The sequence below is a fragment of the Centropristis striata genome, chromosome 4 (assembly GCF_030273125.1).
Source record: "Centropristis striata isolate RG_2023a ecotype Rhode Island chromosome 4, C.striata_1.0, whole genome shotgun sequence".
Classification (NCBI taxonomy): Eukaryota; Metazoa; Chordata; class Actinopteri; order Perciformes; family Serranidae; genus Centropristis; species Centropristis striata.
This window is the reverse complement of record NC_081520.1, coordinates 32,056,835-32,083,107: the sequence shown is the minus strand read 5'-3', so window position 1 is coordinate 32,083,107 and position 26,273 is coordinate 32,056,835. Positions and strand designations below refer to the sequence as shown.

Sequence of the window (26,273 nt, the reverse complement as noted above, 5' to 3'; positions counted from 1 at the left end):
TACTCTTACTAGCTCCTACCAGAAGCTATTGAAGTAGGACAATAAACCTTTCAGCAACGAGTGAACATTCATACATAAAGAGGAGCAAACTTAATAAGCTCCAGGTATTTTATTTTTTTTTACAGCTCATGGTATTCAGAGCAGCCACCTGTTACTTTGGCACTCAGCAGTCATGAGGAGGATCGGAAGTGACATCAGGGCCACAATGCATGTGCTCACCATGTGGGAGCACGGAGCTTCTTCTTAATACCCAGGTAGACCTTCAGGTTTTTCACTGACCAATCACGTTCTGGACGGTTACTCTGACAGACAGAGAGAGAGAGACAGGAACAAAGTGAAAAGCCTGTGAATGATTGTGGCTATACAAAGTGAGAAATTAAAATAAACTCAGAGCAAATATGTCTTACTCTGACTTCCTTGTACATTCTGAGAGAGCTGGAATTGAGGATGAAATATCGGTCGTGGAAGTTTCCAGTGGAGAGTCCCAAGATGCTACGCTCTTCTCTGAATTTCATCATCCCGTGCTTGGATGCATCCCCTTTACTGGCTGAACGGTTGAATAAGGAAATCATAAAGAAAAAAATGATGTAGGGCGACAAACTCAGTTTTTTTTTGAGAAAAATGATTTTGTTGGGTTGTGTGTTTACCTAGGTAGACCATCATGGCCTCCATAGCGAGGTGTTTCTTGATGAGCAGATGGGAGTCGGTGCCAAAGGAGTGAAGGATGGGTAAGACTCGCTCCTGATAGTGCAGCGGACGTTCTGAGGGAAGCACAGCGGCACACACCACATGTTGATATAAAAGACTTCCTCAATCCTCAAATCATTTGTTTACATGAACATTCTAAGATTAACAGGCTGAACTCTTGACGTTGTGATTGAAATATTTTTTGGTTTCTATTTTAGCAAACAGTGGAATGCTGATTCAGCATGCAATGATGTCACTTTGCATCCATGCAAACAGTGCTTTTACACCTACATGCCAAACTCAAAAATAGCTTTTGTTATTCAGATACAAAAGTGACGTCTGAAGGAAACAAGTGACGGACAGAATTCCCTCCAGCTCTGCTCGTCACTCAAATGATTTCTAATGTTCTTCCTCTTCTCACTATCATTCCTTCATCTATTCCTGTAATCAGCAGGTTGGTTTTCTGGCCAGTGATGGGAAATATGCCAAAAGAGTTGAGTGTTACTGGCATTTGATAAGCCACCTACAGGCTTCCCGGTGGGGAACCAGATGGCCCACATACCAGGCTCCAAACAAACCACGACACACAGTCACATTGCTGAGAATGATCTTCTTGCCTCTGGAGTTTGTGTGTCACTTTGAGTAGGTCATGCTGCGGCTTGAGTGGAGAGCACTTCACAAGCTTTGCGTCATTGTTTTTGGTTCCCTGTGGGTCTTCTTTTTTTTATATCTTTCATGTTAATTTTACATGCAAACCCGTGTTGCTTTCCAAACCAAGATGGCTTTAAATAGAGCCTGTCTGTGCATATTATACACAGTCTGAATACAACAAAAATAAGCATCCCAATTAATATTCATTAATACACAAGAGTTTTACACTAGCCAAAGCCCTGCCAGGCTGATAACCCTTGTAACCCTCATCCAAATACTGTCACTTCTGCTTAAAAAAAACAAACAAAAAAAAACAGGATGGCAAACTCGAGGCTTCAAAACAGTAGATACTTGACTATCCCGATACTTGAGTCACGATAAACTGCATTCTGTGTCCATAAAATTAAATTCAATCCAGAATTGTTTCGTCAAATTAGAGAAAATTCTCAGTCTATTCATCTCACTTCAGTCTTTTTATTTATTCACAGTGAGTCAAACCCACAGACTGACCAACAAAGTATTCAGTCAAACTGAACTCAACTGATATCAAACATGTATGGACGACAACAACTGCAGCATTTCATCAAACTTTTCTCAACTTCAACATTCACTGCTCTGAATTTTTCGAATGAAAGATAAAAAAAGCCTAAATTTGCAGCGTTATTTCAACAACTTCACACATTACATTACATTACATGTCATTTAGCAGACACTTTTGTCCAAAGCGACTTACAATAAGTGCATTCAACAGATACCAGATACCAGATACACACGATATCCTGATGACACATGGTGCCTATAGATTCCTTAGATCTTCAAGTTTCATATGATACCAGTATCTCCAGTATCTTCCTAAAAGTGAGCCCACTACGGCCATCAGTATTTTTGCCAAAAACGGCGGCCATCAGATCGCTAAGTATTGACACTTGGCGGCCATGAATCGATATTATATTGCCATGTAAAATATCGCAATACTCCCCCACCTCTAGTGGCTGTGTCCATTGTAATACACAGTCTATGAAAGAGAAGAAAAATCATAATCTGCGCCACGTTCAAGAATACAAGAAAGGTTTGGTTTTTATGAACTATTGTGCTTTCTCTCTCTACATCTACGTCTTCTCACCCATTTCTTCTTTGTCGCTGACCTCCCAGCAGTTCCAGTACTCTTTGTCTTTAACTGCGATGTTACGTCGGTCCAGGACCTCACAGGTCAGCTCTGCTGCTGTCATAGAACCAGGGATCTGAGAGAAAAAGTTCAACATTCACTTCAGAGGTTTACTCTCCTCAGGAAAGAGTAAACGTGTGGCTTCATACGTTCATACATGTTGCCAGCTGTTTGCAGCACTCATTCCACACCAAGTTAAAGAGGAACTGGGCATCCTAAAATGTAAAATGTAAAGTAAAATTGTGTCACTTGGTGAAGTCCAGGTCACCTTGACATGTTGCTCTGCTGTCTCTTTCTTTTCTTCCAGATACACTGTACAGATGAAATGCCCTCCAGGTTCAGTACTCTGAAGTGCCCAGTAAGCAAAAACACAGACAGAAAAGGTCAGACAGAAAGTTTACAGCATTAGAGTAACAAACAACAGCAAAATGCAGCGTACATGTGCATGTACAGTTGAAACCAGAAGTTTACATACACTATATAAAAAGACACATATGCTTTTTTTCTCACTGTCTGACATGAAATCAGAGAATCACTTTTCCTGTTTTAGGTCCGTTAGGATTAACAAAATTATTTCTATTTGCTAAATGACAGAATAATGAGAGAAGGATTTTTTAGACAATTTTTTATTACTTTCTTCAAAGTCAGAAGTTTACATACACTAACATTATTATGTATCTATGTATCTATGTATCTATCTATGTATCTATCTATCTATCTATCTATCTATCTATCTATCTATCAACTGAGTGCTCTGTGTGACTCACAGGAAACTTGGTGTTGAGTTTCTCTCGCACTTGGATGATAACAGTGATCTCTTCCAGCTGCTTCTTTAGCTGTTGCTCTTCCACCTGCAAACAGGTACAAACACATTCATTTACTCACGCGACCAATGAATCAATAATTAACTGACATAAAACTTTAATTATAGCATCTCTGGCAGAAATTCCTAAAGGCATTTCAAACCTCTTAATTTACTCATTCTAGGCTTTCTGCAGTAAGGTAGTTGTCTTATTGACAATGGAGGCAGTATTTCCTCTCATTCTCTATTGAATTTCTTTTGAAACAAACAACAAGCACTGTAAGAACATACTGTAATCTTATTACCACAAAGGAAAAAAAATAAATTCAATGAAATGAAATAAAAGGGACTGGAATCTGTTTCCTGCTTTTATTGGAGCTTAATCTTGCAGCCAATATGAGATGCCACATTCTTTGACATCTTAACCTTTTAGAGCTCTGCACTCTGTATTATGTTGCCATTTTCTGATGCCATCACTAAAGACAAATGGATCAGCTTAGAGAACAAAATGTTTTGCCCTCCTGTCATCCCTCTGTGTAAGAGTGAGCCGTGAGTCTGACCTCAAAGATGAGCGTGTAGTGCTGTATGAGGTCCTCTATGGCACGGCCAGCAGTGAAGTCTTTCCCGTCGGTCTGAAACAGTGTGGGGCCGAACACGATGGCCAAGTTATGGAGGTTCATCTGGTTCAGCTCAGAGAAACGCTGCACACTGAAACACATGCAGGGAAAAACACTCATGGGTATGTGCACACAGACATGCATGGAGATAAAAGAGGCTTACAATGTGTGCATTTCTCACCAGTAGAGGTGGTTGATAAGGGCTTGTAGTGTCGCCTTGTTGACACGAGGCAGTCTGTTCAACAGCATCTTGTACTGAGAGATTTTGTTGCTTTCTTCCTGAATGGCTGCAGGAAGAGTTGGAGAGAGGGGAAGGAAAAGAGAAAATGATGAATACAGAGGGAAAATAAAGAGAAGCAGGATCACACAGAGTATCAGGGGTGTCTGAGGGGAAGAGCGAAACCACATGAGGAGAGTGTAAGCCCTTTACATACTGGGGGCATTTTTTTCGTGAAACTGATTTGCATGTGGAGTGTAAGAGTTTAATTTAAGAGCTGATATCTAACCATTTTCCATGGTTTTCTTGATAATGATTGTGGTTATTATCAAGAAAACCATGGAAAATGTCTAGATATCAGCTCTTAAATGAAACTCTTATCAGCTATTTTTGTTGTTATTGTTATATTTGTCCAAACAAATGTGCCTTTGTTGTACCAGGCATTACAATGAACAAGAAATTGAAGAAAAAAGGTGGTCTAATACTTTTTTTGCATGACTGTATGTGGAAAAATGTGTTTTTTTGTGATTTGGGTGAACTGACCCATCCTCAAATCACAGCTTAACTTTACTGCAGAGCACAACAACAGACTTATGTAAATTACATGCAGTGCTGAGCCAGGTGCTGGAGTCCTCTGACGTGAACAGTCCCTCCTTTAACTCCCTGAAGAAGCGTTTGAGTGTGTTGGAGACGTCGTCCACCTGGTGCTCTCCTTCCCTCAAACGAAGGCTTCGGGCATCACGACGGAATCTCTCGCACAGTGCTGCCACACGGGAGTTCACACCGCTCTTACGGTATATTCCCTCAGAGGTCAAGCCTAGGAAAAAAGAAAAAACAAGCAGACATAAACAAACTTAATGCTACAATCATAATGTCTATAGTGTAACTCCTACAAAAGACATACTGTAGCACCATTGTTGGTTCCTTCAACATATTATTTCTTAAACAAAAGAGTCGTATGGTCTAATATATTTTCAGAAATATCAATCTGAAGAATGTAAATAAAATCACTGTATACAAGTGCATCTTAATACATTAGAATATGATGGAAAAGTCAATTTCCAGTAGTTCAAGTCAAATAGCCCCAACCAAGTATTGAGTCAGATAGATGGACATACTTTTCAGAGACTTGGAAAAATTGGTCTTTTGTAATATTACATTTTTTGAGACAATTAAATAAATTAAGACATGAAATGTTTCATTCTGTGTGTAATGGATCTATATAATGTTATTTCTACTTTTTGAATTGAATTACTGACATAAATAAACTTTACTATGATATTCTAATTTATTGAGATGCACCTGTAAATGACAAAATGCAGGATGTTCCACCTCAAGACTAGATACATTTTGGAGATGGGGTTTTATGGAGAACAATAACCTATTTGATCCAACATTAGAGAAAACAATGCATTTGTGTCCCATTGGTTATGGAGGACAGACTATGTGTCGATTTGATTTTGGGTGTTGTCAAACTCTGATTGTTTTCTTATTGATATTTTTATGAAATACAGCAAAATGCCGTACATCTCTCTTCTCTAAAGGCTAAATTTTGAAGCAAGTTGTGAAACGATGCTGTTAAATAATGTGTAATCTATCATCAGTCAGTCAATTGACTGTTCAAGAAAAAATATAGCAATCAGCAAAATATCTTCTGTAGCCAGAACACCATGCTTACAATTACTTCTACTGTGTGTACTTCCTTGTTAAATTAGAAAATAAGTGTTCTGGGTGTGAATTTTTTTGACTCAGTGCAAGTTATATCCACCAGAGGGCCTTCTGGTGCTTTTCTTCTGTTAGCCGCTTTTGGATGCACTGTGTCATGATTAAGATCCGGTTTTAACAAAGTGTGCCACATTTGTAAACGGAGGCCTGATCACAATGTAGTTCCTCTATGAGGGACCACAATGAGTTATCAGGACAAGAACATCCAGGTCAATGACCTACAGTTACTTAAATCGCTTAAATGACCAGAATAACACACTATACTTTGTCAAAAGGTTTTTGAAAAAACCTGATCACAAATGAACGGATGGTTACGTCAAATGTCGTGTTACGGTAAATGACCACTACCAACACATGAAGGCGAGAATGAGGACACTTCTGCCCTGGTTTCAGAAAGCTCACATCAACGACAGGAAAGTAGATACCATCAGCAAAATAAAGCCTCCTGCCCACACGCACACACAGCTTTATACACACTTGCTCATGTGTGGAAACACAAGTGCACAAGGAGGGAAAGGCAAGAGTGAGAGGAGGAAAGGGGAGATCAAAGGAAGAGAACAGGAGTTGAAATGAGAGAAAGAAGAGAGAGAACTAGTCTGAGTTTAAAAAAAAGCAGGTCAGCTGCATGAGGTGGGAGGAAGACAAAAAATGAAGAGTGAGAAATAAAGAAAAGAATGTAGAGAAAAAAAGGAGCATGGAGAGAGAAATGTAGTTGGAACTGAGTTGTTTTGTTGTTTTGTGGTCCATTGGTCTCTCTCCGAGCCAGAACTCCTGCTATCACTGTCACATGAGGACACACACGCGCAGAAAGTGCCAAGTGTGGATACACACACTAACAACAAGAAAGACCACAGTTACAAACAGCAATGTACTGTAGACTGTGTACTGAAATATAGACTCCTGAGATGTAAATTCAGGCATATAAAGAATAATAAAAATAATTACACCATTCTTTTCTTCAATTTCTTGTTAATTTTAATGCCTGGTACATTTGTTTGGACAAATATAATGATAAAAACAAAAATAGCTTATAAGAGTTTAATTTTAATGCTGATATCTAGACATTTTCCATGGTTTTCTTGATAATAACCAAAATCATTATCAAGAAAACCATGGAAAATGTCTAGATATCAGCTCTTAAATTAAACCCTTATGAGCTATTTTTGTTGTTATCATTATATTTTCCTAACAAATGTACCTTTAGTTGTACCAGGCATTAAAATGAACAAGAAATTGAAGAAAACAAGGGTGGTCTAAAAAAAATTTCCATGACTGTATATGTGGCAGAGAAAAGAGCATGACTTTGTGTCTGTGTAGGTGCCTTTTTATGTCGGCGCAGTGTGTGACAGACAGTATGTTTTTGCTCCTTAAATGCATTTGTTTTCCCGTCTGTGTGCATCTCTGCATGTCTCTTACCACACTGTGTGATGTAGCCGATACAGCTGTGAACTATGACAGGTATGTCTGTCTCTGTCAGCTGCTGCTGGCTCAGTGTGTCTCCTCCACTTCCTGCTGCTGCCTGGATGGCCGCACACCAGCCTGCAAAGTCCAACTTCCTCTCTCCCTCTATGTACAGAGTTCTGAATAAAGACGGGGACAAAAGCATTTAACTAGTGAAGAAGAGATGGCAATATAGAATGATAGTAAAGGAAAACATTTTTAGAAAAGACCAAAAAGATCTCTTCACTATTCTGCCCTACAAAGCCTAACTGCAGTAACTACGCAAAGGGTAAAATTGAGAAAAACTGCTTTAGAGTTTTTTAATGTTTTTAACTGGCCGGCCAAATGGGTTATAGATAGGTAAGTGATATGCCACTTATTTCTATGTGTATTGATGATGTAATTTTTATGCTAAAAAAATCATGACAATTTATTTCACCTTTGACCCCAAAAATGTAGTTACTGCCCTCTGGTTTTGCTGTAAAAGGTTATAATAGTAATGGAAAAACAGAGTGCAGTAACTACAATGTTGTTGTCTTCTTTCAGCTTTTATATTTTGTTTTCAGTGAATAAACATTCTCAAATTGATTTTGTTATAAATGTTTTTAAAAGTGTTTAACAACTATTTTTTAAAGAATTTGTGTATTTTAGACTTAATATTATAAAGGAATGTTACATTTTAGTCTTAATATAATTTTGTCTCACTTTTTTACTTAATCACCATCTAGATAATAATCTCCCTATCAAATACACTTATAATTTCTATTATTCTTGTCTTTATATCACAGTCAAAGTGAAGTTACAGCGGTCTGCTTTGGTTTTGAGCTGGATTTTGTAGTTACTGTAATTGTTATATCATTATTTCTCTGAAATAGAGCAAAATTGAAATCTTAAACTTTGTCACAAAATAAAACAGACATCAAGGAGTTCATTTTTAGGTATAACTCAATTTCAACCGAAAATGTAGTTACTGCAGTTAGGCTTTGTAGGGGAGCATAGAGTGTACATTGTTTAAAGTGGCTTGACATTATGAGACAGATTAAGTCAAACTTCTTCCTATAAGTATCATATTTGTAACAAACGATCTGAAACAATCTGCCCTCTTACCTGCCTCTCTCCACCAGGACCAGCACCTCATTGTCTTGTTGAATCGCTATAAAACACAAACACACAAAAAGAAATTATATTATTTCAGACAGCAGCTATGCTTTTAAAGACAGTAAACTTCACAGTATGTCTGTACTTCAAAACTACTGTATTTCATAAATGTGTTACTATATATCCAAACACTTGATGATCTCGATATGTTTTGTAATACTCCATTGAGTCTAAAAAAACCCCACTGTATTGACATTTAATTTATAGTTTACATGTGAAGATTTGTGGCAAATTGTGGTCCACTTCGTGTTGTGTTTACGCCCCCGACCACTAGAGAGCATCGTTGTAATCAGTTTTTATTCATGTGACTCTTCCAATATACTATGATGCTACAGAAAGTAGTATAAGAGCATACTGCTAATGCAAGTATGAGCAAACCTCGTTAGTGGCATAACCTAATGGCGTAATGGCTGAATCCAAAAGAGTTAGACCGGCTCCTCTGGGGTACAGAGCTGAAGTGTGGGCTCATTTTAGCTTCTTTAATAAACAAGTCATTAAAGAGATTAACAAGGGCCATGTTGTTTGCAAAACATGGCATTTTCACACTTGCAGTTTAAAAAAAAAAATTTTTTTGAAATTGCAATATATCAGTTTACTTACACAGTATACTGAATCATAACCCCTTTTCCATGAGACATATACAGTCATGGAAAAAATTATTACAACACCCTATTTCTTAAATTTCTTGTTCATTTCAATGTCTGGTACAACTAAAGGCACATTTGTTTGGACAAATATAATGATAACAAAAATAGCTTATATAAGTTTAATTTAAGAGCTGGTATCTTGACATTTTCCATGATTTTCATGATAATAACCAAAATCATTATCAAGAAAACCATGGAAAATGTCTAGATATCAGCTCTTAAATTAAACTCATGAGCTATTGTTGTTGTTATCATTATATTTGTCCGAAAAAATGCACCTTTAGTTGTACCAGACATTAATATATACATGCAATTGAAGAAAACAATAATAATTGTAATAATTTTTTCAGTGACTGTAGTATCACCATTATCTTACCAATACACAACTCTAATTTCATACTTATATGTTTATGTATTTTCTGGTTTCTTCCCACATGACCCTTCTGTCAACCATCACTCTGAGCACTATAAGTGCAGTTTGTTTGTGTATTGTGTATGTATTTTGTATTTGTATTTCTGCGTGTTACTCACAGAGTTCATTCAGTTTGCGGAGGTGGATCTCCTCTCCTTGGTTGTTCTCAAGGTAGGCGTGGAGTGTGGAGCCCACTAGAGCAAACCAACCAACCTTGGATGTTTGTAGGTTCAAGCCGTCTTTACACTTCAGCTTCCCGATCCGAACAAAAGCCAGCCTCAGTAACGGCTCTGCAGAGGCCGGGATGAAGGTCTACAAATAAAAAGGGGGACATTATGGCTCTGTAATACACTGAGCATTAATCATCGTTTCCTTTCTCTTTTGATGGTGATTTAACCACTTCAGTTTGTGCACTACTGAACTCCACTGTGAAAATCAATACTAATTAAATTGTTTAAAAGGTTAAAGCTCCTGTGATTCTCAATGGTGGTGGGTTGAAAACGGTCTTTGTTAGACATGCAGGAGCCATGTATGTGCTGTCAATCTACCATGTTGGCATTCATGTTTCTTGTGATGGCCAGTTAAACAGAAACAGCTAATTTCAAAGCAAAATTTCAAATTTCAGGTGCTACACAACCTTGACTATAACTTTGACACATCCAATTGTTTTTACAATAATACACAACTTTTGCTGCACTTCAGCAGTTTTAGCAGAGCTGAAGGTCAAAGTCACAGTCACAGCTGCTGCGCACCATCATCATGTAGATGACAATTTTATCAGCTGTGAGTGCTGTTCTGAAGAAAAATAAGTGCTACAGGAAACAGGTCAGCATTAGCTAGCCCTGTCCTCACCACTATGCAGCACTTTCTGCCTCAGCATAGCAGAGACTGCACACTTTCCACTAATCAGAAATTTCTCTCTAGTATTTGGTGGTTACCTTGGCAATAGACTTGACCCATTCCTTGTGGCTGTCTGGGTCATCAGTGCCAAACAGATAGAGACGCTCCGACTCTGAGTAGAGTTCAAAGGTGTGCTCATACCTGAGGGTTAGAAGTGGAGGTTAGCAGGAAGCGACAGAGGGTGATGTAAAAATTAAAAAAAATAAAACAGGAGGGAGAGAAGGTCATTTTGTGTGAAAAAGGTATGTTTATGCAACCAGACAAGAATTTGTTATATTGCACTTGGGACAACCAACTGAATAATAACACACAGATTCAGTTTTAGCTTTGTATACAGGTACATCTAAAAAAATTTGAATATCGTGAAAAAGTTCAATATTTTTTGTCAATTATTTCAGAAAGTGAAACTCGTATATAATATAGATTCATTACACATAGAGTGAAATATTTCAAGCCTGTATTTCTTGTAATTTTGATGATTATGGCTTACAGATAATCAAAACCCAAAACTCAGTGTCTCAGAAAATTAGAATATTACATAAGATCAGTAAAAAAAAGGATGTTTTAAACACAAATGTTAGGCTGTATTATCTAAAGTAAAGGCTTATCTCCCCACAAATGATTTTGAGCGAGTCATCCAGACGTTCATTACATCACGCCTAGACTATTGTAATTCTTTGTTTGTTGACCAGTCAGCAGTGCGCCGCTTACAGGTAGTCCAAAACGCAGCCGCCCGCCTGCTGATTGGAAAGAAACGGCGTGAGCACTTTACCCCTATCCTTGTTTTTTTGCACTGGCTACCTGCAAATTTTAGGATCCAGTTTAAGGTATCCAGTTGAGATGTACCTGTATTAGTTTGGTTTTAAATAGCCATTAATAATTTAACACAGACAGTAAAATAAACAGGAAATGGATCAGTTTGTGTGTGTGTGTGTACCCATGTCTCTCAGGTGGGTCGACAGCCAAACAGACAATCTCTGAAGCCTTCAGAGCTCCGTTAGGGTTCGAGTTCTTGTCACTCTCGTAGTAGCTGAAGGTGCCATCATTCAGCACGCACCAGCGGCGACTGAACTCTACATGGACGGACAGATAAAGATTTGATAAGCGTAATATTAACAATAATACAAAATGGCATTTGTACAGTAGACACAGTAGTTTAGGATGTTTACTGCATTGAGTCAATAATATTGAATATTAGAGTATTCATTATTGGTGTTATTGAAGTTAGTGTTAATGTTGCATGGTGTCTGTAAATACCCTCTCTGGTCTTGCGCTCTGTGATAGCCCGACCCATTGATGCAGTCTTGAACAGGAAGCTATTATGAGACACACAAGGTGGTGCTGAGTAATGTACCGCCTCCATGCCTCCGACCACCTCTGACCGTGGTAGCTCTGCAAGAGAACAAACAAACAAACAATGCATAATTAAAATAATCTTCTTGTGTAAAAACATACAGGCTGTCATCATTACTGGGCCTTCACTGACATCTAAAATAGGAGAAAAGCTCCTGGTAAAGTTAAGTGGAAAATGTTATACATCACAAACACTCCTGGGAATGACAGGAATTTGAGTTTGGTTATGCAACATTACATTGGAATGACATTATTGCTGGAAAACTACCGATAGCACATTAATAACACATTGAAGGAAGTATAAGGAATATGCATTAACTTCCTACACAATAATTTTGACAATATAATTGTCACAATGCCAACAATACAGATACTATCAGGTTACAGAACACATAAAGCAGATATCATTTGATTATTTAAATAGTATTATGTTTGACTTGAACAAATTAATAACGATGTACATTATAATCTGTTTATTTATGTAGAGTGGGCATGACTCCCACTCAGATAAATCAGACAATCCCGATAGTATATCTGTCACACATTCAAATATATTTATACAACAGTTGTCTGAATATGACCCTGTGCATGCAGAATGTTACTGTACCTGTGTTGAGATTGTGGCTAATGAACTCCGCCTGTAAGGGTTGAGAATGTGCGTTGGCCAGGGAGAGTACAGAGGGCCAACTTGCCATACCAGTTGAACAATTTACATCTGCACCGCAGAAAATCAGGCTCAACGTCTCCAGCACATCACTGCACTGCACATTAATACAAAGAGCCTGGGGAGAAGGAGAGAGAAGGAGAAAATCAAATCATGATTCAATCCTGATGTACAAAAATAACAGATTGAGAATAGCCTCCAGCTTTTCAGTGTGCAGAATGCTTTTAGGCATCAGATTTAAGTCAAACACAATATGTAAAGACACCATTTGGGTGCTGTGAAGATCAAACCACACGATCCCAGCACAAATCGAATTAGCAGTTTGTTTTTTGATTGACTCGAAAGACAAACTGAACTGGCCTAACACAGCCAACCTACAATCTGGTAAGACAAAATAATGACACACTAGGGAGATGCAGCAACAGTGAAACAGGGACAGAAAGAGATAAAATGAGTAAGAACGATACTAAACTGATAATAAACTGATGACTTTTGCAATGTGGTTCTGCAGCTGCTGACCTGGCATTAGTCATGTAATTTAACCAATCGCAGCTTTGTTAGGAAACAGCTGAGGTCAAACTGTGCGTGTGTGTGTGTGTATGTGTGTTGTCTGATTGCTTCACTTTTGCCAGTAGCTGTTAACAGTACAGTCCCAGGTAGAAGTTAATGTTTTCTTTGTTATATTTTGATAACCTGTACTGTAAAAAGTAATTATTTGGGGATTTATAGAATCTGTGCAGGTTATTATTATGAATAAACTTCTGACATACTACTCTCAGGTGTTTTAAGTTTTGTGCCAATTGCTGAGTCCACTCTAAATACACAGCATGCACATTTAATAACAAAGCAACCTGAAGCCATTTTATAGTGATTAGTCTGTAAGTCCCCCATAAACCTTCTGCTTTGTTTCAGGAGGAGCGCTGGTGAACTAATCTTAGAGCAGATGAAAAGATAACTGGTCTGATAAACAATCGCTGCTCTTTGTGTGGGGCTACACATTTTTTTTTTTTTTTAAAGATTATTATCAGTAGTATTATTATCAGTAGATCATATTTGATGTAGTTCAGCAGAATTGAAGTGTTGTTTTCTTATCTCTATTTCACTGAAGGAACTATAGCGTTACTTCCAATATTTCTATTGCATACAAGTAGAATAATTTCAACATTTGAATGTGCAAAATTAAGCCATTTGACAAAAACAGATTTAGTGGGAAATTACAAATATTGTTAATGTCTTTAGGAAAACAGAAAAGTGGGTAAGTAGTAAGAAAGTAGGAAACAAACCCGATAACTAAGGAAACCCTTTCCACACTCAGAAGATGAAACCGCTATTTTAGTTCCTAGAGGTGGATCACCAGCATCATCATCATTTGGGGATTGTTTGGATTTGAATAATGTTGATATTAATAAACTACTGCTTTGAAGATTTAGATTTTGTCCAAATATTGTAAATCCCAGTGTAAAGAAAAAGGAAGTAGAAGGAGGCAGAATAGGACGGATGCAGTGTTTTCACAGCTGAGGCGCTCAACTCAGACTCATGCAATGAGCAATGAGTACGCGCACACACACACACACACACACACACACACACACACACACACACACACACACACACGCACACACGCACACACGCACACACAAGCTGTTTTGGATCTGATTGAGAAATTCCACAGCACTATGTCACACACAGACAGAACCCCTCCCCTAATTAAGCAGAGTTGAGCCTCTATGCGCGCACACACGCTCAAACACACACACACACACACACACACACACACACACAAATAAACCAATTAACAAAGATTCAAATTGCACAAGAAACCTCTAGACACAAACACACACACACACAACAGTCACAGAGACGAACTGCATTTCTGTTGTCAGCCATCTGGAGTGGAACACACCCACGTATACATACACTGTACAACCCAACAACTACCTCAACACATGGATCACATGAGTGTCATATGTGGGTGCCACAACCGAGCTGGGCATGGAAATAAATTATTTTACAGTGCACTCTAGATATTTAAGTGGCTACAAAGGTCTGCTTTTTCAGCAGCTCCTTTTTGTTCATATATGCAGCAAAGAATGGATTGACATTTTCAAGTACACTTGAACCTTCATTTTATGGCTCAATTGCTAGTAAACTATTAAAAGTGGTGATATTGTGAAAAAAACAACTGATGAAGAATGTAAGAACAACCTGGAGTAATGGTAACGTTATTAAAGCAAGGAAGGGACTTTAAATTAATACATTAACATTATACATTTTGATTACTAGAGTTGTTAAAGTTGTGAGTAATATAATTTAAATGTATTAACCATCGTCTTCTTTTTATATGTTTTTATATGGTTTTTTGTTTTTCAATACTGCAAAACACATATCACAAACATAGGTTTAGGACGTCTTTCTTACAGTTCACAATTGGACTTTACAACAGCTCACCGCTATGTGGCAGATAATCTCACCACTGTCACCGTGTGTATATATTTAATATTTATATAATGTCAATACTCTCTGCACAAGTCCATCTATTGCACAAACTCATATGCATATAGTGTGTAAATCTCATTTTGTTTTTTATCTTTTCTTCTGTACAGGTAGAGTTATCATTATTATTATTATTTTAATGTTGCACATACCTCGATTTATTTTATTTTTATGTTACTCCAGGTATCTATCTATTGATCTATACTGTAGCAGAAAAGAAAGGGAAAATGAGAATTAACACTGTCTTCCAGTTTAAAACTTCGGAATAGTAAATCCAGTAAATTAGTGACATCTGTGATCAGAGTGGAAGAGGTAAAATAAGTCCAACTAGAGTAAAGGGGAACAGTGAAACGTTCAAGGTGAGAGGGTTCAAAAGATTTAATTCTGAACATGAAAGAACAGTCAGAAAAGTATGAACGCCAGTACTGTATGTTTGCAGCACTATTTTAGAAAACCAGATCAATGGGAAACCATATGCTAGACAGAGTGCGGATCCCTGGGGTGACTTTGATCGACGTTTTGCATCACCACCTTTTTCTGCTTGGATTTGGCACCACACTTTCTCTTTTCCTTTGCCAGAGACACAATGTACTGTATTTCTCCTGCAATAATCCACTCACTTCTTGCCATCTTTTGCTTTATCTTCCTGCAAACTTTTTTTTAATTTTTTATTACAAGAATGAACTGAACGAATGTTGTTTACTGGGCCTTTGGAGCACTAATAAAAAAGGTATTCTATAAATAAAAGCATGCGTTTAGCCTGCTCTACGTCACTGGGGTTATGAGTGAAAATCTACTACGATATTGACCTGATCATCTTGTTTAGCCGTGCTGGCTGGCGCCACAAAAATCAATACTTCAGATCAATCCCTGCAGGATAAAATTAGCCATGGTGCTACTGTACAATCCAAGCCATATCATGATTTACTGTAATTTCACCACAAACACAGTGCAGGTCAGAAACAGTGCCTTGTTGCAAACTAGTACAGAGTGACATTTGGTGGTGACACATTCCTGATAACTTTGTGTTCCAGTAAATCTGAACAAAACCAGCCCTCTGTCCCATGTGGACATACATGTGGAAGGCATGTTGTATGTAGGTCAGTGTCCTGTAAAGTGCCAATAGCCCACCATGTACCTTCTGACCAATTGAAGTGCACCAATCAGAACAAAGCACAATGAGGAAATGGGTGTTTAAAGACCTCACGCCCTCCAACATCTGCTGCCTATGAAAGAGTAATGTAATAACACACACACATACACACACACACACACACACACGGAAAGAGAGAGGAGAAGGGAATTCAAGAATCTTACCCCATTTCCCCAGAGAGAGAGAGCGAGAGAGAGACAGAGAGACAGAGAGACAGAGAGACAGAGAGACAGAGAGACAGAGAGAGAGAGAGAGAGAGAAAGAGAGAGAGAGATTTTATCTGGGTGTGTCTGAAATCACAGGGCTCCATTTGGCCTCTGCAGTTATATGGGACAGAATTGGAGGAAAAGAAAGAGATGAGGCAAAGAAGAAAGAAAAATATTATGAAAGGAAGATGAAAGCGTTTTATTAGGGCACATTAATCAGAGAATGATTGTACTTGGCTACAAATACAACACTGAGACCTCCCATGTGCAGACGAACATATGCAGCCGCTTTGTCCATTTCAGCATATACTAAACATCCAACCAAAAGCACACATTTATATATGTGTGTGTGCACAACTACATATTAAATCCAGATGAGAAGGAGCAGTAATCCGCATACATTCCGTCATTACCTCACCAGGGACAGTATACAGGAGAAGGAGCTGGAGGTGAAAAGCCAGACAGATGAAGAAGGGAAAGAAAAGAATGAACATTGCTTTAAGGAAAAACAGAAAGACAGACACAAAGATGGAGTAAAAGAAAAATAAACAAAAAAGCAGATTCTATCCAACCCTCTGTAAAGGATTTATGACCTAAAATTCGACAGTGTGAATGAGGAAATGAGGAGACTTGAGTTGGAAAAAAAGGGAAGAAAGATGAGACAATAGAATGAGCAAAAGCAGGGAATGACCAGAAATAAAAGGACGAGAGACATGGAGCTTTTCTTATATGGAAGCCACTTTCCAAAGCTATAAAAGCACAAAAACAAGCCCATAAAGAGTTTTAACTACTGCATCTCAGCTGTGTAAGTTTGCTATAATAAGGACCAAAAACATGCTGATTGTCAGAAGCCCATGCAACCAACATAAACACAATAAACACATGCTCAAAAAGCCTCAGATCATTCTTTGTGGTTGGGCAGGTCAGGTGGAAAGATAACAAAAACGATATGTGAGATACAATGTAGTATGATAGCACTGAATGGGTTTTGCAATCTTTGGAAACTGATAGCTTTGTTATAGCAAAGGCAACAAAGATGGATGATGAGGAAGAGTCTTAGTTGTGATAACTTCCCCGAACTTAAACAGACAGTTCATCCCCAAATCAAAAATGCACCTTTTTCTTTCTTTTTCTTTTAGCTGAAGTTCTGTTTATCAGTCTGGATTATTTTGGTGTGATGTGTAGAGTGATAAAAGCCACAGATATGTCTGCCTTCTCAAAGTATAATAGAACTATTTGTATGTTTATATCTGTGGGATATCTTGAGTAAACAGGTCATGATTTCTAGAAAGAGACAATGCTGTTGAGTTTTTCAAACATTTCTTTTTAGCACTTCGATTAGAAGGCAGGCATCTCTAAAGCCAGTACTGCATGCTCCAAAACATTTTGAATTATCGTTCGCTACAACACTGTGTTCCAGCAAGAGGATATGGTACTTATTCAATAAATGAAAGCATCAATAGTTGACCTACCTAGGACAGAACAGAGAGGCAAAGAGAAAGGGGACACAAAGCAGGACGGGATAGAGTGAGAGAGACAATGATGTCCATTGAAAGAGGTGAGCCTGTCTACTACTCTGAGAACACATGGACACACACGAGAGCAACGCGGATCAAAAATGCAAAAAGACACAGAAACATGCCTACACACACATTCATATGCATGTAAACGTATCTCAGCCCACTCCCAGTGAAAATCATACAATAACTCTAATGTGCTCACTGACATAGAGCTACAGTTCAGCAGTCCTTATAGTCTCAAGACAAACTAGGCACCACAAATATGGGTTTGTTTGACTGCACTGAGTTCACATACTGTCAGAGATCCAAAGTCCATTGACACACATTGCTATAGGCACACACTAACCTACCCCATTTAAACTCACATTATTAACAGAGATAACCTTCAAAGACAGGCACACAGATGCAGATACACAAAATACTTTCACTACCCTATGCTACAGCTCACCAGCACAAACAACCTTACCTGTAAGTTTTCAGTTCCTTTCAACCACTCCTCTCTGAATGTCAGTCAACGCAGACATTCACACAAAGTTGCAAATGTCAAGAAAAACTAGTTTGTGGTGCTTTAGTCTGGCAGAAAGTTAAAGAAATACTCCAAACTTACACAACAAGAAAAAGAGCCAGGAGTGAAGAGATCAACTTTCTTCTGCAGTCGCAGCCAAACAATGAGGAGGGGAAGAGAGGGGGAGGCGGAGTTACAGCACATTCCAGCTTAAGCAGTGAGTAATGATGTCACGTTCAAAAAAAAAAGGAAAAACAAAGAAGAAAGGAAACAGAGAAGTGGGGATAAAAAGCCAGGACTAGATAAAGAAACCTGAAGCGACTCACACAGGACAGAAATGTCTGCTTTTTGCTCTTTTACACACACACAGACACACACACACACACACACACACAGCCTTATAGTCATTTTCACATAACTGCATAGTTGACACAAACACATTGCAGAGTCTATTATTTCTTAAGACACACCCAAGTGGAAAGAGTAGCAATGCAGAGCTGAGGAACTTCAAGTATTTAAATTCAAAAGAACAGGTACGACCGCATCTGTTTGAAATTAGGGCAAGTTGCATTCAGACAAACAGACAGAAAACTGATCATGTTCAGTCAAGAGGTCGCCTCAGAGAAAAAATAGAAACAGGAAAAAGAGATAGCCATCGAAAGGGAGGACTGAATGAACAAGGGAGGACCAGCAGCTGAACAAAAATGGTTTGACCCAAAACAAGCAGTGATTGGTATGTGAGTGTGTGACAATAGGAAAACTTCCTTTATCTCCTTCTACACATCCCAAACACAGTGACTCACAAACACTCAAACACACAGAGAGAGACAAGCCTGAACGCTTGAGGGAGGAAAAATAGAACTCACAGTCAGGTGCTAAAAGTGACTCACTCACACACTGAGTGTGTCTGTGAGCAGTCCACATTGTTTGCGGTAAGTGGGTTAAGCAGCTAATGAGTGACCCAGCAGGTTCTGAAACACTAAGACCTTTACTGCACACAGTGGAGCACAGTGAGGGCACGATATAAAACCCCAGACTCTAGCCATTCGGAAAGTGTTCCCACGTGTCCTACTTTTTGACTTTTACTGACCAAACTTCATCATGTTGACAGAGCAGGTGTGCTTACTGAATTCCCCATTAACAAGGACAGATACACTGGCAGCCCATCCTGAGAGAGCTGTTGTCTACAGGTACTGTAATCACTGCTGATTCTGTTACACCACCAGTATGAGCTTATATGTTTCCCAAGCACAGGTGACTCAGAAGCGAGCCAAGAATTTGCAGGAGTTCGTTCGTAAACATCTGAAATATCACTCTAATTACTCTAATATAGCTTTACTCTGAATGGCAGACTGCATATTACATGTTGTACTTAATCAGGGATTCAGCCATCTTTTGCAATCAAGGAACCTGTGTTTCACTCAAACTGCAGTGAGTTCAAATCAGTCCCTTGAATGCCCCACTTTGAGGTGAAGCTACAAATGTAGCTTGCATAATCAATTAGCTGGAAAAAAACATCAAACACTGAAGGAGTTAATGGCAGCTACTTTTTTGTCACTGACTGGAGATTCAGATTATTAAGATGGGCTTTCAGAGTGCTTTCACATTTGCTTAAATAAAAAAGAATAAATGCTCTCCTTTGGTGTATTGCAAGTTCTTTGGAACTGGTTTGACAGGAAAAGCAGTTTTTGTTGTCTCTCAGTCAACATATCTAACAAGTAAATACAAGAACTATCTGGTCACTTCTTTATTCTTAGAGTCTTACTCATGGTCTGAGTAGTAAGCATGCAGATGTACAGTGTATGGTATGTGTATATGACAATAGTGCAATATCCAGTCACAACTAAACCTGTGACCCTCTATGAGACATATGCACACAGCTGCTGGAAAAATCCTATTGTATAGACCCTATTGTTATATCAGACATGCTCTGGTACATCTGTACATTAACCCAGCATTTAACATTCCTAAAACTCCCACATGGAGATTTTTTTAATAGCGGCCCTTTTTGCACCTTTGTCCGGAACAACCTATCACAATTCTGGCTCGATAATAAAAGCTCTCCGGTGTCCTCTACTACAATCTGGGATGCAGCTAAAGCCACTTTACGTGTACACCTTATTTCCTATAGCTCTCATCAGAAAAAAAGTCTTATGGGAAAACAGAAAAAACCTTGAAAAAGAAGCGATTAGGCTGGAGCAAATACATAATTAGTCACCCACACTAGCAAACTTAAAGGCATTTGTAGCTGTTAAGACTGAACTTAATATGGATCGTGCTCGTCATGTCCAGAAACTATTACTTTACACTAAACAGAAATATTATGAATTTGGTAATAAATCCAGTCGCTTGCTTGCCCACCAAATGAAAAATCAAAAATAATGATCGCTCAATTAACATGATAAGAACACAGAATGGGGTTGTCATATTTGATCGAGTGATTGTCAATAGCACATTCTAGGATTTTTATAAATCCCTGTAGAGTGCAGAAAAGGCTGACGCTGCTGCTATCGCTTCATATTTGAACAATATTCCTTTGCCTACCGTTGCGGAAGAGGATTTCTCCAGCTTAGACGCTGCATTCACACCAGAGGAGGTTTGGGCCGCAATCCAGTCTATGCCAAATGGGAAATGTCCAGGCCCAGATTGGCTTCCATTGGAATTTTTTAAGAAATTTTGGCCAGAGATCCACCTAATTTTTATGCCCGAAATCATTGCTATTTTAAAAGACGGCATCCCACCCTCCTGGAGATAGGCATCCATTAGTCTACTTTTTAAAAAAAAGATAAAAACCCTTTAGATTGTTCATCATTTAGGGCTATTAGTCTCCTCAACGTGGACTACAAAATTGTTGCAAAGGGTTAATAATCTTCCTCGATTGAAATAATTATTTCAAAATCTCCAGTGCTACTTGACCCCTGCCTTTTATAAGTCACTGAATTCTCATATTTCTCGCTATAATTGGAACAACAAACATCAAAGAGTTAAGTTCTCTATACTTACTAAGCCAAAGGATCTGGGAGGCTTGTCCCTGCCCAATCAACAACTATATTATTGGTCAGCGCAATTTAAAACAATGTCAAATTGGTTTATGAACGGCAAAGATTCCTTATGGTTGGGTCTTGAATCCCTATCTTGCTATCCCAGAAGGCTTAACTCCCTTCCTTTTATCAATAACATAGATCAGTTAAATCATCTCAAGAACAACATAATTGTTTATAACACATTAATGGTTTGGTGAGATGTAAGAAATATCTGAATATTCCCCCTGTCATCTCCCTCCATTTTCCCCTGGCTCTGAAGCCAGATTTACCAGCACAGATTTCATTGGTTTGATGGAGTGGGCATCTAAGGGCCTGTCAAACTTTATAGACCTGTTGGTAAAATCAGGGCCGATTTTAATATCCTTCTTTATAGGGTCTCTCTTGAGGACAAGCGTGATCCGCATGAGACTGTCAGAGCTGGAAAACACTATAGTTCTGGCCAAATCTCCCAAAGGACTGATTTCCTAGATCTATTCTTTGCTACTTTACTCTGATTCTTTAGGCTATGACTCTCTGAAGCTGTTGTGGGAGCGCGATCTGGAGGTGACATTTAATTCTGTAGACTGGGATAAGATATGCAGCGGAATTTTTCCTAAATGTACTTCCATCTCTATACATGAACAGAACTTTTTTCACCAAACTTATTACACACCAGTTTGTACATTTATCCACTTGTTTTGGTCATGTGACTGCATCCAGACTTTCGGCAAGGGGGTTCACTCTGTAATCCAGGAGGTCACTGGTAAACAGTTTTTTGTTGACTCCTTCTTTCTATCTACTTAATCATGCTCCAGACAATTTTTCAGGCACGGACACAAAAATCTCTGTTGATAAATCTTTTGTTTTTGGCTAAAAAATGTATCTTGCTGCAGTGGTCAACTCCCCAGATCCCTACAGTCGACATGTGGATATCACAGATTACTGCTCTTATTCCTCTCGAGAAGTTGACTCATGACCTTAATCACAAATCGAACAAGTTCAGGAGGATCTGGGAACCATTGGATTCCTTTTTACAGTAGCTATAACTATAAATCTGTCCCTGGAAGATGAGGACTGTCTGCCCTTTCCTTTATTTTATGTATGTGCTCTTCGTTTACCTGTCTCCTGTTGTCTTTTTATTTACTTACTTATTTTATGTATAAATAGAAATACATAGCGCATCGCTCTCTCAAAAGAGTATTTAAAAAAAAAAAAGTGGGTTAGCCAGACAAAAGCAAACAATCAAAACAGGGATTTCAACTTACATTGTTGAGCTCTTTCTGATTTCCGTACAGAGGGTGGTACTTCCTGTATTTGCCCTGGCGGTATTTGTTCGTGATGAATCGCCGTCTCTCGTCGCTGCAGCTAGAGGTTGTCAAAGCTTCACTTGGCGGGACGTTAGCTGCCCAGAAACTGTTTACCCGCTCATTGCCCAGCAACAAGAACAACTGCAACACAGGTAGTGTTTAGGGGATTAAAACCTGAGGAAGCTTGTTTAGAGATCAAGATGGTCGTTATTGTCTGACAATATACACTCTGCAGTTGATTTAATGTGGAATCAACAATTCTGGAGATTCTGCTCCTTCAGAACGTTAGCTTGTGCCAGATTTACCTTCGATCTTGCTGCCTTTCTCTTTAAACATCCATGGGCTTTTCCCTGTTCTGTGCACAAGCTCTAACATAATAGTGTTGTGTGTCTTGCTCTATGCAACTTTGTTTATTTCCCATTTGCAGGGCCAGGACTTTGTTTGAACACCAGATATTTTTTAGTGCACACAGATCAGACAGCTGGCAGTCTATGAAGAGATATAAGCTACACTTTACAATAATTGTATTTTAAGTGTTTAAAAATAAAAATGTCATTGCATTGTATTGCAATAAGTGACTAATATTCTCTACCCTTTTGAGTGTAAATCAATATAATCCAACATCACAGAAATGACTACAAATTTGACCACAAACCCTTGACACAATGTCAACAAAAAGCATATTTTAGTCAAATAAACTGCTAACCCAGTATAAATGAATCTGCAGCTCTATCTGTGTTACAGCATTTAAATGAATTGGCGATGAATAAGCAGTTCATGTCTCTGTAGGGACATCTTATAATTTTTCTTGGTAAAGATTTGATTACTTTTTCCTGTATAAAAAAAATCTGTGTGTGCGTGTGTGTGTACCTGTATAAGCTCCTCTGTCCAGACTTTCCTGTCCATCTTCAGACTACGGACCTTTGAGATGCTAGGACCCAGCCCTCTGTGCTCTCCTGAAACAGACACACACACTTTGAGGATAAAGTGCAAAAAGACGGTGTAATTATACTGTGATATTCTTCTGCAACAATACGAGTTTTTACACCAAAATCAATATTTCGTCAGTATCTCTAACCAAATTTCAAAGACATTAGTGAACAAAAACATGTAGAAAACTATGCCAAAACTTATTGAAACAGGAAATATTCACAATGACAAATGTACAAATCTGGACACCTCCCCACACACAAACCTGCGCATCGTTTGCAGAGCACCACACACAAGTTGATGGCAGCCCACTCCGGCTTGGGAGCTTCACAGTCAGCGCAGAGGCTGTTGCTAGGCTCCGCCCAGATCCGCTCTGCCACCTCACTATTCGACAGCGCCTCACCTATCGCATCCCTCATGGCGTCCACCCACTGCTCTCGCAGCTGCTCTGACTCCGCGATGAAACTGCGGACAGACACAAACATACGGCCGAGTGTCAATGCCGTCATGATGGTGTCGATAACAACTACCAAGTGATAGAAAGGAAAAAGCTTTTGCGTGTGTGAATGAGTGAGTGTGTCCTTATGCTCGTGAGCCCACTGAGTACTGAATCTGCTTTGCTCTTGTTTTGCTAAATATACTGGAGTCAAAGACTGGAAACTATACAAACACATGATCACACACACAGACAGATTTGTGGCTTGACGCAGACTCCCATGTCTGAAGCCTTCCTCTTCTCATTTCTCCAACAACACACATCACACTTCTCATGTACACACTTCTCAAACAAGTAGAAATGCACACTTAGACCGAGACACACACTGACTCACAGTCCGACTCTTATACAAATACACAAGCCTTTTCAGATTTCCCCATCCTGTCAAGCTGAGCCCTTGCACTGCAGGCTGTACTGTCAGCCAAAGGACCACACACACCACACCAGCACAAACACTTGTGCACACACATCTCCCTCACTCTTCTTCACACACACACACACACACACACACACTCACACACTCACACACTCACACACTCACACACTCACACACTCACACACTCACACACACACACACACACACACACACACACACACACACACACACACACACACACACAAAGGGCTTTTCACATCCTCCAAAGATGTCCTGCTGAGGACCCTGAGTATAGCTGGACGGTGGGAGCTCTCAGTAAAACAACATGATCTGATTTCCCGGCACCAAAACCTACTCAGCCGTTGCACTTAAATCCTTATGGGAAAACATAAATCCTTTGTTATGACGACAAAGTAAAAATGAGACAGACATTGTACAATACATAAACGTATGTATATGCACAGGATAATTACATACACAAATAGGCCTGTCAAGATACCACATTTTTTTAGAACAATACATTTTCCCAGAAACTATCAAGATAAACGATAGTTTCGTTGTATCGATGTCGTTTTAGTTTTCCAACAATATTAGAGCATAATAAGTACATCCTTTTCCACAGCAATTAATTTTTAAATCTTGAGAATATTAAACATTGGAATTGAAATGTGGAAAAGAAATATTAAAATATCCTAGATAAATAAAACATAAATAACTAAACTACAACCAAAACCAATAAAATAGACTTTCAGGCTCTGTTAACAAAACATTGCAATGAGATAATCATTATGGGGTTTTTTTTTCAGCAATTCATACTGCCTGTCAAAAATTTGCAGCTTCACTTTAAACACAAAAAAGCACAAAAAGTCATGCATGTAAGCGACAATATATTGTGTGCATAAAAAACTATTGTGTCCATCTTTATATACTGAACGATACATCGATATAGTATTTATCGTGACAGGCCTATACACAAAGCACACATCCAGGTCAATAGTTTACTATCTTTATGTCCATGCAGTACCTGAAGATGCGGTAGGGTGTGGTGAGATCAAAGCCACGACGATCTGTCTCTTTAATATTTCCTACATTCATCTCAATGGATGTGATTCCCAGTCCTATACGAAAATCCTGGAAGAAAAGAAAAAAAAACTGGCTCAACTTTTTGTTTAAATGTCATTTGAAATTGTTATATTACATTAACTATACTGTTTTCTTTGATGTGGAGTAGGCTGAAGGATTCTGCAAATTTAGCCATAAATTCAGCCAAAAATATAGGCTGATGTTCAATCTGATACATTTGTATGACACAGTGAATTTAAAAATGTGAAGGGAAAGCTAAACAGAAATGAGAAAGCTTATGTGAGTCATGTCATCAATTTCATCCTTTGCTTTTTGCAAAGGCAAAACAGGAAAATTGTTCCACAAGAATGGTACATCATTTTCATTTATTTCTACAATCAATTAGAAATAAGTAGATGTATTTTAATCACTCAATGGAACCCTTCCTTGGTGCAGTTTAATACACAGAATTCTCCAAAAAATAAAGTCCACTCCACTATGTGATTTGTCCCCACTGTCTACTTCTGCAATCACACACACACAGAGGGTCCTTACCTCCATGTTTTTGTAGAGAAAGACTTTATCTGAGGCGACAACAGTATAAAGTTTGGAACGTAGCCCTCTGAGCTCCAGATAGCCCTGATACTCTGGGGTCAAAGGTGAGTAAGGGTTTATGGTGCTGCGTCGTTGGCGCCCTCTGGTGCAGTCCTGCAGTACTGCCACCCAGTCATTTCGTTCAACTGTATGGACGTGCAAACATATGT

At 38.7% G+C, this 26,273-nt stretch overlaps 1 protein-coding gene across 1 annotated transcript in view; it reads right to left on the bottom strand.

Annotated features, from left to right (window-relative positions):
- The window catches only part of LOC131969794 (arf-GAP with Rho-GAP domain, ANK repeat and PH domain-containing protein 1-like), a 61,206-nt gene that overhangs the window by 11,323 nt on the left and 23,610 nt on the right, over positions 1-26,273 (bottom strand). The window contains exons 9-29 of the mRNA XM_059330998.1: positions 26,065-26,249; positions 25,472-25,578; positions 23,841-24,040; positions 23,516-23,601; positions 22,604-22,786; positions 12,382-12,556; positions 11,679-11,813; positions 11,359-11,494; positions 10,460-10,562; positions 9,641-9,833; positions 8,412-8,457; positions 7,281-7,444; positions 4,744-4,956; positions 4,104-4,209; positions 3,866-4,013; positions 3,271-3,354; positions 2,772-2,849; positions 2,462-2,579; positions 648-761; positions 408-547; positions 220-302 (exon numbers count right to left, since the gene is read on the bottom strand). Of these exons, the coding sequence (XP_059186981.1) occupies positions 220-302; positions 408-547; positions 648-761; positions 2,462-2,579; positions 2,772-2,849; positions 3,271-3,354; positions 3,866-4,013; positions 4,104-4,209; positions 4,744-4,956; positions 7,281-7,444; positions 8,412-8,457; positions 9,641-9,833; positions 10,460-10,562; positions 11,359-11,494; positions 11,679-11,813; positions 12,382-12,556; positions 22,604-22,786; positions 23,516-23,601; positions 23,841-24,040; positions 25,472-25,578; positions 26,065-26,249 (2,797 nt within the window). The remainder of the gene's footprint in view (positions 1-219; positions 303-407; positions 548-647; positions 762-2,461; positions 2,580-2,771; positions 2,850-3,270; positions 3,355-3,865; positions 4,014-4,103; positions 4,210-4,743; positions 4,957-7,280; positions 7,445-8,411; positions 8,458-9,640; positions 9,834-10,459; positions 10,563-11,358; positions 11,495-11,678; positions 11,814-12,381; positions 12,557-22,603; positions 22,787-23,515; positions 23,602-23,840; positions 24,041-25,471; positions 25,579-26,064; positions 26,250-26,273) is intronic.